General features: G+C 55.1%; 1 protein-coding gene across 2 annotated transcripts; it reads left to right on the top strand.

Moving 5' to 3' along the window:
• Positions 1–4011: 4011 nt before the first annotated feature.
• On the top strand, positions 4012–7934 carry LOC137847195 (maestro heat-like repeat-containing protein family member 6). 2 transcript variants are annotated; one of them, XM_068665476.1, is made up of 9 exons: positions 4012–4077; positions 4215–4362; positions 5042–5179; positions 5592–5768; positions 6285–6440; positions 6591–6692; positions 7065–7167; positions 7429–7488; positions 7723–7927. In XM_068665476.1, the coding sequence occupies exons 1-9, from the start codon at positions 4013–4015 to the stop codon at positions 7857–7859; spliced, it is 1086 nt and encodes a 361-aa protein (XP_068521577.1). In that variant the 5' UTR covers position 4012; the 3' UTR covers positions 7860–7927. The 2 variants fall into 2 exon arrangements, with proteins under 2 accessions (XP_068521577.1, XP_068521578.1); XM_068665477.1 differs by lacking the exon at positions 7429–7488 and having other exon boundaries at positions 7723–7934.
• The last annotated feature ends 2715 nt before the right edge of the window (positions 7935–10649 follow it).

Raw genomic sequence — 10649 nt, 5'->3', positions numbered from 1 at the left:
TCACGCTCCCTCTTGGTATCTCTGTGGCTGCCAGGATGATGTGCAGAAGATTATGTTCCTGAGGAATATCGTCACTGTGTTCACAACCGCACAAGAGAAGGGCTTGTTAGAGGGCCTGGACACCTTCTGCCGTGAAAATAAGCTGGCAGCAAACATCCAGGTGAGGGGACGTCTGGCAGGCTGGGGAAGGTGGCGAGGCTCCCTGGGCATTGGGCAGGGGTGACTGGGGACAAAATGCATGGATGTTGAGTTGCTCCCTGTGAGATTGTGGATGCTGCTGGGACCTCAGTGTTGGAAGGTGCAGGGGGCACTCTGGGTGCCGGTGCTGGGCTGGGGACCCCAGGGCTCCTCTCGTCCTGCCCAGCAGTGCTGGCTCTGCTGGCGCTGGGTATCAACGGCTGCCAGGTCCCATCCCGGTTTTGCTCTGCAGGTGCTGCTGGACGAGGAGCCCAGGGACAAGCTGTGCACAGTGGTGCGGCAGCAAGCCATGCTTGCTATCTCTGCCTTGAGGTATGTGCCCTGTCCTTGGCTCAGCTGGCATATCCCTAGCGCATGGTCCTGGCAGATCTGACCCTGGCAAGGAGGCATTCGCCATCCAGGCAGCGCCTCTGCTCTCCCCTGCTCAGGGCTTGTCCAGAGGACAAAGGGAGTACTGAAGCTCTCTGCTGGGAGGTCTGAGGACTACCCTCTTGCCCCGGCCAGCCTCATGGAGAAGGACACTGATCCCAGCAGGGCTCCCCATCCCTCCCTTGGAGTTCTGCCCATGGGAGGTCTGTGTCCTCCTCCCTTTGTCATGGAGGCACTGCTGCCAACACCAGTGTCCCTCTCTTTGCAGCACAGTGAAGGTGGTGCTGGAGGATGAAATGATGTCTCTGTTACTTGCATCCTTCAAGAGCGTGTTCTTTCTTCCTCCGAAAGAGGAACTGGACATTTGCCTCTACGATATGGTACGTGCTGGGTGAGCTACAGGAGCCCCCATATCTCTTTGAGCTACCTCCTGGCTTGCCTGTATTTACAGATGGCTGAAGATCCTTGCTGGGCAGGGTCTCAGCCTTGCTTCACCCCATCACATCCCTCTCACCCTTTCTGTCTGCCTGGCTGTATCCAGCGCTTGAGGCCTGGTCTGCACACAGCACCTTTTCTGCCCTGAGGCCTCCACCGGGCAGCGCGCAGAGCTGCAGCTGTCCTTCCTTGGCAGTAAGGAATGTGGTGGTTTTACCCTGCAGGGCATCTGAGTTCCACCACAACTGCTCTCTCATTTCCTCTCCACAAAGGGAAAACTGGAGAAAATACGATGGAAAGGGCTCAAGGGTTGAGCTAAGGAAAGGGACATCCCTCAACAACTATCATCAAGGGCAAAACGGGCTCAGAGTAGGAAGATTAATAAAATGTATTACCTATTTCTAACAAGCTAGAGCAGTAACTCAAAAAAACCCGGAAATGCCTTCCCCCATCCACCCTCTTCTACGTCCTCCCCCCCCCAGAGGAGCGGGGGAATGGGGGTTGCAGTCAGTCTATAACACTTTGTCTCCACTGCTCCTTCACGGTCCCTCTCTGCCCCTTCTCTGATGTGGGGTCCCTCCCACGGGATGCCATCCTTCACAAAGTGATCCTGTGTGGGCGTCCCACAGGCTCTTCAAAAACTGCTCCAATATGGCTCCGTACCATGGGGTCCATCTGTCGGGAGCAAACTGTTCCAACATGTGTCTCCCATAGGTAGCAGATGCCCCCAAACCAACTGCTCCTGCTTCTCCTACTCACAGAGGCCACCCCTGCAGACCCCCAAAACCGTGCTATGTAAACCCAGTACAAGGGGGAGTTTAGCACATTCTCTTAGAGCTGTGAAGGACCACTGAAAGCCTGACAACACAAAGATTTGTCCTTCTTGCAGACCCTGAAAAGTATGGACATCATGCTGCAGACGTTGCTGATCAGACCTCCTGCCTCCAGCTTCCCGGAGAATTTGTACAGGATCTTGCAGGTTGGTAGTTTTCACAGTGGCTGTTCCTCACCCTAGAGTGAGGTGACATATAGTAGTGAAGAGTGCCCCCTGTGCCATGCACACAGACCATAGCGCCTGCCAGGCCTGTGCCCAGCACACTCAGGGGAGCCAGGGTCTGTCCACCAAGCTCTTCTAGGGCCCCGGTGTCCCCTGGCTGCTGTCAACATCCCTTGCCCTCCACACGTCCTTCCTGTGTCACAGCACAGCTTCCCCGCAGCACTCCTGGGCCTCCTCTGCCCGCAGAGCTCTCCTTGCACCAAAGCAGTGGTGGATTTGAGAGAATTTGAGCCCTGCCCTTGTGCACCACACTGGCAGCATCTGGAGCTATCGCCCTGCTTTCCTTGTCCCCTGTGTTTTCCTTGCCAGGTGTGAATGGGGTAGAGTTCTCCTGGGACCTGCCCATCCTGCACAGGAGCCCAGCCCCGAAACTCTGTTCTCCTGTCCTCCAAGTAGACGTATCCCTGTGGCACTGCATAAACCCAGGCCGTTTCTGCCTGCAGTGGTTTAACCTGGCCAGAGGGTTGAGATAAAGCCAGTTTATTAGGACAGAAAAGAAGGGAAAATAATCATAATAATGATTATAGTACTACTAATAATACACAATGCAATTGCTTCCCACCTGCTAACCAATGCCCAGCCTATCCCTGAGCACCCGCTCCCCCCACCCCAGCCAGCCCCCCCTATAATTGTTCAGCATAACGCCAGATGGGATGGAATTCCCCTTTGGCCACTTTGGGTCAGCTGTCCTGGCTCTGTCCCCTCCCAGCTCCTGCTGCACCCCCAGCCTGCCCGCTGGCAGGACAGAGCGCGAAGCTGCAAAGTCCTTGGCTTAGTGTAAGCACTGCTCTGCGACAATTAAAACATCAGCGTGTTATCAACATTATTCTCAGCCTAAATGCAAAACACAGCACCACACCAGCTAGGAGGAGGAAAATTAACTCTATCCTAGCTGAAACCAGGACACTGCTCCAAAAGCCAGCCTTCATGGAGAGGGGACAGAGAACTGTGTTCTGGGGGCGGGAATGGGAAGGAGCCAGGCCTTCCCTGGGATGGCATCTGCCTACTTGCCCGGCTACAGGGTTGGCCTTGGGATTTGTGTGAAGGGACCCCATGGCTCAGTGACCCACTGAGGGCTTTGCTCCAGCTCTGGGAATCCCTAATGAACGTTGTGACTCCAGCCAGGAGTTCAGCAGTGCTGCTTCTGCTGGAGCAGTTGTCAGCTCCCAGAGCACACCAGCAGCTTTGCTTCCTGCAGGTGCTGCTATGCTTCACGAGCTCTCAGAACAAAGTTGGAAAGGAGAGAGCCATGGAGAGGGTCTGGAGGCTGATTGGTTTCATTTCTACCCGTTTTCATCACGAGGTAAGGACACAGGCACCCTCCAGCCACGCCGTCTGCCCTTCCCTATGTTCCAGGGCAGCCTGCAGCTCAGGGGTGCCTGTGAGGCAAAGCTGGCCACAGGTGGGGGCCGTCAGCACAGCTCTGCCCTGAAGGGAGGGTCTTTCTTTCTCCTTCCCCCTGATCTTCCCTCCCCAGGTGCTGCTCTCTGACTTATTGTGTCCTGTCTTTCCTCCCTCCCTTCCCTTCTCCCTTCCTCCCTTTCATCCTTTGTTTCCTTCCATAGCCAATTGGAAAATACTTCCAGTCTTCTCAGAGGACAACCATTGTCCTCAGGACACTTGAGACCATTAGAGACTGCTGCATCGACGACAAGAATCAGTGGGCCAAGTTCATGCTGGGAGTGGCCGCGAGAGACTCTGCCTCCTGGCTGATGGATGTAAGCAGCGGATTGCCCTGCCCTTGAGCCCTTTCATCCCTTGCTCACATCCTGCCTCTCATACCCAGCAGCAGTTCCAGTGGCAGCTGGGCAACTGGCTGCAGTCCAGCGGCAGTCACATTCTCTCCTGTGTCCCTTCCAGGTGGAAAGGATTCTGAGATTCCTCCATGAAAACCTGAAAAGGAGCGACAGCACATCTTTACTCCGGCAGAGCTTCTTCTCAGTACTGAAGGCAATGACTAACCAGTTTCCCAGGGAAGCTCTCTTAAGCGTGCTGACCAACCTTCCGCCACTTGACAGGTACCACCCCAACAGCTCCCTAAGCACACAGCGGGTCAGGGCCAGGGCTGCAGGATAGCCTGGGACCTGCGGGGCTTGTCTGGGTCACAGCTTTGTGGCCAGGGCAGCCCTGCCAACAGAGTGTTCTGGGCTTGCAGCACTACGCTGGACATGTGGAAGGTGATGCTTTCCTTTCCAATGACTTCAGAGAAGATCTTGGAGGAGCTACAGAATGTTCTCGAGGACAAACGGGTGTGCAGGTCTCTGCAAGCCCAGCCTGTGCACACCAGCCTTCTTAAGTTCGCTGTGAGTAACCAGAGAACACACCTTGCTCCTCTTCAGGGCTGTGTGCGCTCCTCCGGGAGAGGCACAGTCCTCTCCCTGCCCCATCTTCCCCAACCTGTCGCCTCTTCCAGGACTCATAGACACAGCCCCTTAGGGCCAGCACCAGCCCCCCTACATCAGCCATACGGGGTCCCTGTGCACAAAAACGAAGCCTACCCCTTTACAGGCAGTGCTCACTTTTCTCCATCTCCGGCATCCCCCTACCTTGCCCTTCAGAATGGAAACCTGCAGCAGTGGCAGGGCCAGGGGTATTATCACAGCAATGGCTGAGGCTGGGACAGAGCCGTGGTCTTTGCACAGCCTGGGCAGGCTGTGAGGCCGGGGACAAGTAGCACCTGGAGCCTGCTTTGTGCCAGTTCATGCTGCTCTGTTGCTCCTCAGAGGCATGGCAGCAAGAGGCTGCGGACAGCCAGAGGGCAGGAGGAGCAGGCAAAGAAAAGGTGCCGCGTGGTGCCATGCACAGGGCACAGAGGGGCCCTGTTTTCTTCTGCAGGCACAGCTGCCCCAGGATGAGCATCTGGACAGGCACCTGGGTGCATGTCCCCCGCAGCCTGCCCTGAGCTGCCAGGGGAGCCAGGAGCTGCGTGGTGATGGGCATGCTGCAGGCTCTGCCCATCTCTCACGGCTGTGGTCTTTTCAGATGATGCATCCAACTGAACATGTACTATCGAATTTACGTGACCCAAAAAAGCTCCTGACGCTTCTGAGTCTTAACAGCCTGCCGATCCTCTGGCTGGTGCTCAGAGCCCTCGTCATGCTGTCGGAGACATCTCAGATGGTGAGTCGGACTTTGCCAAACAAAGCCCTGTTGGCAGCCTGGTGCTGGGAACACCATGGCTTGTCATTAGCTGGGAGTCAGGAGGTGGGGTGATGGTGGCGGTGGGGCCTGGTGGCTGCCTGTGCAGCGTCCCAGGAGCTTTCCAGATGGATTCCCTGGGGGACATGTGCAAAGCAGGTGACTAAGGGGGAGAAACGGAGCCCTTGCTCTCATCACCTCCCTTCCCCATGCCCTGCTCTCCCAGCTACTTAATCACCACATTCGTGGCCATTGCCTGATGGAAGGTTGCTGGTGAGATTCCCATGGCAGCTGCCAGGAAGTGAGCAGGAGGCTGGTGCTCTGGAACCAGAGCATCCTGGCCAGGGTGGCTGTCCACCTCTTGACTAAATACATACGGTGTCTTTCCGTACAGGTGACGGACGTGCAGGTCCTGCTGCCAGAAGTCATGGAGACTCTGCAGTATGAAAACACGCACATCAACATGAAGGCCCTGACTATCTTCAAAAATGTGATTCGTCATCTGGAGAAGAAGGAGGCCAGCCACATCGCTCTGGCACTGGCTGGCAGACTCCTGCCTCTGTTTAACGATGTAAGACTGCTGTTGGTGACTGAGCCCCGCAGACGGGCACCCTGAAATGGCATTGCCCTTTGGTCCAGGCCTGTGGGCAGCACTCGGGCAGGGCCTTCTCCTCTCTCTGCTCCTCTGGGTTATGGTGGGCTGTCTTCTGGGCTCTGCAGTCCAGCAGGGCTTCTTGCTGTCAGGTATCCAACTCAGCACAGCCAAAAGTTCCCTGTGCTGAGGCAGAAAGGCAGAAGCTGAGGAGACAGAGTGTGCCCCAGAAGCCTTACCGAAGCCCTTTACCAGGGGAGCTCTGCTTTGACATGGCTGGTGCAGCTACCAGTAAAAGTGGGCTGGCTTGTAGCACACTCCATGGTACAGGCACCCCGTGCAGGAAACCTGTTGCTTTGCCTTGTGCAGGCCTCCAGCTCCTTTGTTCCAAACATGAGGCTTCACCCTTCACATGAGCCACCCTACGGCCCTTGATCCCCATGGACAGGGGGAGGCTGGCAGTTGGTGAAATCCTCCTTTTGCCCTCCCTAACAGGTGTCCAGTGAGGTGCGAGAATGCTCCATGCTCCTCTTCAAAGACTTGATGGAGTCTGTGCTGTGGTGGAAAAAAGGAGAAATGAAGAAGACCGTGCACAGGGCCATTATTCCACTGCTTTTCCGGATGAGTGACGACACTGAGAGTGTGGCCAAGGTACAGATTTCAGACCTGGCCACTGACGTGGGCACTGGGTGTGCTGACACCAGAGGGGTATTCCGGGCATGGGGGGGCCAGGGCAGCAGGCAATCAGACACTTTAGGTATGTGTGTGCGGTGCCATCTCCCTGCCTCTGCTTCTCCACAGGTCTCTGCAGTAATCCTACTTGCTTGTGCAAAGTTCCTGAAGTGGAAACAGCTTGAGCAGCTGGCTCAGACTGAGGACATCTGGAAGATTGGGGAGTACTTGGTAAGGAGAACCACACAGCCCCAGGCCCCATATGGACAAGCCTGTCTGACATGCCCAGGCTGCTCCAGCCCAGAGTCCCCCACCTGCAGCTGCATTGTGGCTCCGTTCCCTCCAGCACAGAGCCCCAAGGGCTCTTCTGCAGGCCCCTCTGCCTTCCCCATCCCCAGCATGCGGGAGGAGACCCTAGCCCTTCTGGGCCTTGGCAGCGGGACAGAACGGTCTCCTAACTCTTTCCTAACCTCAGCCCCACAGAGCTCCTGGCTGGGAGCTGGGGATGGCCTGGGGGAAAGGGGAAGGGGGGTGCTGGCAGGAGGGAGTTGTCCGGCTGGCTGGGGAGGGTCTGTGAGCTCTGTGCCCTTGTGCTTTCTCCAGCTCAAGCAGAAGAGGAGCAGGGTGGAAGGATACCTGCAGCAGAGCCTGCCATACCTGTGGGATGATCAGACCAGCTTGCGACAGAAGGCTGTCAAATTCGTCGGTGAGCCAAGGCCCTGCTTCCCTGTCTGGGCCCTGCCCTGGCAGCAAGGCCCAGCCCTGTGGGCCCTGAAGCCCCTGATTGTACCCCCAGGAGCCCTGTGTCTCCCTCAGCCCCCTGCCCATGCAGGTGGGCCTGGGGTGTGCCTTGCTCAGGTTCCTCCTTGGGCACTGTGCTTGCAGGGGGGCTGGGGGCGGGGGGCAGCGCCTGTCTATACCAGGGGCTGTGATGGGGAGCAGGATCTGACTGGTGCTCTTTTCCTAGCGTTTGCTGCAATGCACTCCAGGGACCTAGACAAAGAAGACCTGCATGTGATCATCACCTGTGAGTGAGGGCAGTGCTGGGGGTGCTGGGACCAAGTGACAGGGGGCAGAGCCCATGCAGTCTGCAGCCTTGTCCTGCTCCAGGGAAATGCTGCAGGGGCAAAGGGACATGCTAGCCGGACCTGTTCCTGCTGGCCCTAGAAGTATATGATGGGGTTGGCATGGTCCAGAGTGATGCTGGATGGTCTCTGTAGGTCAACAGGTTGCATCTCTGCTCTGTGTCTTTCTGTCGCAGTCCTCCGAATGCAATGTGACACCCATCCATCGATCCGTATCCTGGCAGCTGGGACCATAGAGATCCTGCAACGTCAAGTACAGCAGCAACCCGCATCAAGATGGGCTAGGCTAAAAGCACTGCGCTGCTGGCCGTGAAAAGATAGGGAGCCGCAAAGCTTCCCTGGGGAAGATCTCTCTGAATAAAACTGCAACTACACGACCAGTCCCTTGGTATCCTTCAGTATTTGTCTTATGTGGCCAGGTTTTGATAGGGGGGTTCTGCAGGGGCAGCTTGTGTGAGAAGAGCCCAGGGGATGCTGCAAGGCAAGCGAGGACCATCCCCAGAGGGCTCCAAAAAGGACTCGCCACCAGAGGAGCCCATGGAGGAGGAGGTGGATCTGTCCTGAAGGAGGCTGCAGTCCATGGAGAGGCCCCACAGAAGCAGACTCTGGAGTGGAGCTGCTGCCTGTGGAGAGCAGCCCACAGTGGAGCAGGAGGCCTGGGCCCCCCTTCCCCATTCTCCTGTGCTGCTTGTGGGAAGGAGGTAGAAGAGTGTGTAAGCGAGGAAGGTGTTTCTCGTTTGTTTTCGATTCTCACTGCTGGAGTTCGTTATTGACAGGAACAAAGAGAATGATGTTTGGGTGCTTTGGGGAGATACATGTTTCCTCAGATGAGAAGCACCGGTTCACTGGAAACAAACTCGTGTCCCCCTGGGAGGTGTTTGTGGACCACAGGGAAGTGCTGCGGGTCCCCAGGAAAATGCCTGGATGCCCTTGGACGTCGTGCTTGCGTACCTTGAGGAGCTGTTACATTGCACAAAGGAGATGCTTGCATGCTCCAGAGACATGCCGGGGTGCCCCTGTGTTGTGCTTCCTTGCCCCAAATCTAGGCTTGGGCACTCTGGGCATGTTCTTGTGTGCCTCCAGGAGAAGATGGTGTGCTCCTGCAAGGTGCTTGGATGCCCTGAGGAGATGCCAGCGTGCCCTAGGAAAATGCTTGGGTACACCAGGGAGATCCTTGGTCTTTAAGGGAGGTGATTGTGTTCTCCAGCAAGGTGTTTGGCTGCCTCGTGCTGGTTTACCTTAGGGAGATGCCTGGGTGATACAAGGATGTTCTTGGGTGCCCCTTTTACACAGTTGGATGCCCACAGATGATGCTGCTCTTTCCCAGGGAGGTGCTTGGGTCCTCCCTCCAAGGAGATGCTTCTTTTCTAAGGGGAAATGCTTTTGGGTAACGCAAAGAGGTTCTGGGATGGAACAGGAGATACTTGAAGGATGTACTTGGGTGCCCAAGGGAGATGATTTGGTGCTCTAGGTAGAATCCTAACTTCTCCAAGGAGATGTTTTTGTGGTGTGGGAGAATTTTTCAGTGCATCCACAGTGAGATGCTTGAGTGCCAATAGGAGATGCATGGGTCCACCAGGAAAATGCTTACGTCCCCTGGGGATATGATTGGGTGCCCTGCTGACATACTTGAGTGACCCAGGGAGGGGCTCCTGCCCCCTGCAGAAGCTCTGGGTTCCAAGGGAGATGCTTCCCATCTCCAATGAGATACTTGTGTGCCCCTGTCCTGGTTTCAGTTAGAACAGATTTAATTTTCTTCCTAGTAGCTGGTAGAATGCTGTGTTCTGGCTTAGGATGAGAAGAGTGCTGATAACACCCCAATGTTTTAATTGTTGCAGAGCAGTGCTTATACCAAGCCAAGGACATCTCAGCTTCTTGCTCTGTCCTGCCAACGGGCCGGCTGGGGGTGCAGTAAGAGCTGGGAGGGGACAGAGCCAGGACAGGTGACCCAAACTAGCCAAAGGGGTATTCCATCCCATCTGACATCATGCTAAACAATATGTAGGGGTGGCCAGCCGGGGGAGTGGGGCCAGACTGCTTGGGGTTAGGCTGGGCATTGGTCAGCGGGTGGTGAGCAATTGCATTGTGCATCACTTGTTTGTACACATTATTAGTAGTAGTACTATTATCACCATTGTATTATTTTTATTGTTGTTATTATTAGTATTATTATTTTCCTGTCTTATTAAACTGTCTTTATCTCAACCCACGGGCTTCACTTTCCATTTCTCTCCCCCGTCCCAGAGAGGGAGGGGGGAGGGTGAGCGAACGGCTGTGTGGTATTTAGCTGCCAGCCGGGTTAAACCATGACAGTCTTTTGGGCGCCCAACATGGGGCCTGAAAGGTTGAGATAACGGCAGATCTGACCAGAGAGTGTTAAACTAAAATTGGTATCAGTATTAGATCTGCTTAATAGTTACTTGTCATAATGCTGATTGCTTTAATCTCAAGTCCAGAGAAGGGCGACGAAGCTGGTGAGGGGTCTGGAGAACAAGTCCTACGAGGAGCGGCTGAGGGAGCTGCGCTTGTTCAGCCTGGAGAAAAGGAGGTTCAGGGGCAACCTTATTGCTCTCTACAGGTATCTTAAAGGAGGCTGTAGCGCGGTGGGGGTTGGTCTGTCCTCCCACGTGCCTGCTGACAGGCACCTGGGGAGTTTTAGGTTGGATGTTAGGAAGAACTTCTTTACCGAAAGGGTTGTTAGACATTGGAACGGGCTGCCCAGGGAAGTGGTGGAGTCACCATCCCTGGAGGTCTTTAAAAGACGTTTAGATGTAGAACTTAGGGATATGGTTTAGTGGGGACTGTTAGTGTTAGGTCAGAGGTTGGACTCGATGATCTTGAGGTCTCTTCCAACCTAGAAATTCTGTCTGCCGCTCCTGTTTTCCAAATTGAGTATTATAGCACATTATTTTCCGTATGTGCTCTCTGTCATGTTGTTTATCCTCTCCGGGCCCTGGTTTCAGATCATTATGGTACTGTGTGTTGTAACAGTGGCTTATGAGAAGATGAAATATCTGGTCATGACTCTAACTTGGTATTTGTACTCAGTAACATCGTCGACTCTATACTTTGGAAACCGTATCTTGGAAACTATTAGCAATTA

Source organism: Anas acuta, chromosome W, assembly GCF_963932015.1.
Source record: "Anas acuta chromosome W, bAnaAcu1.1, whole genome shotgun sequence".
NCBI classification, from domain to species: Eukaryota; Metazoa; Chordata; class Aves; order Anseriformes; family Anatidae; genus Anas; species Anas acuta.
The sequence above is the reverse complement of the archived record's forward strand: the minus strand, read 5'-3'. Positions and strand labels throughout refer to the sequence as shown.

Excerpts from the sequence above, each read along its gene's own strand:
- LOC137847195 (XM_068665476.1), top strand. The coding sequence starts at position 4,013 with ATGACTAACCAGTTTCCCAGGGAAGCTCTCTTAAGCGTGCTGACCAAC. Across the intron at positions 5,180-5,591 it reads TGTCGGAGACATCTCAGATG|GTGACGGACGTGCAGGTCCT; the intron begins GTGAGTCGGACT and ends CTTTCCGTACAG. Across the intron at positions 7,168-7,428 it reads GAAGGCTGTCAAATTCGTCG|CGTTTGCTGCAATGCACTCC; the intron begins GTGAGCCAAGGC and ends CTCTTTTCCTAG.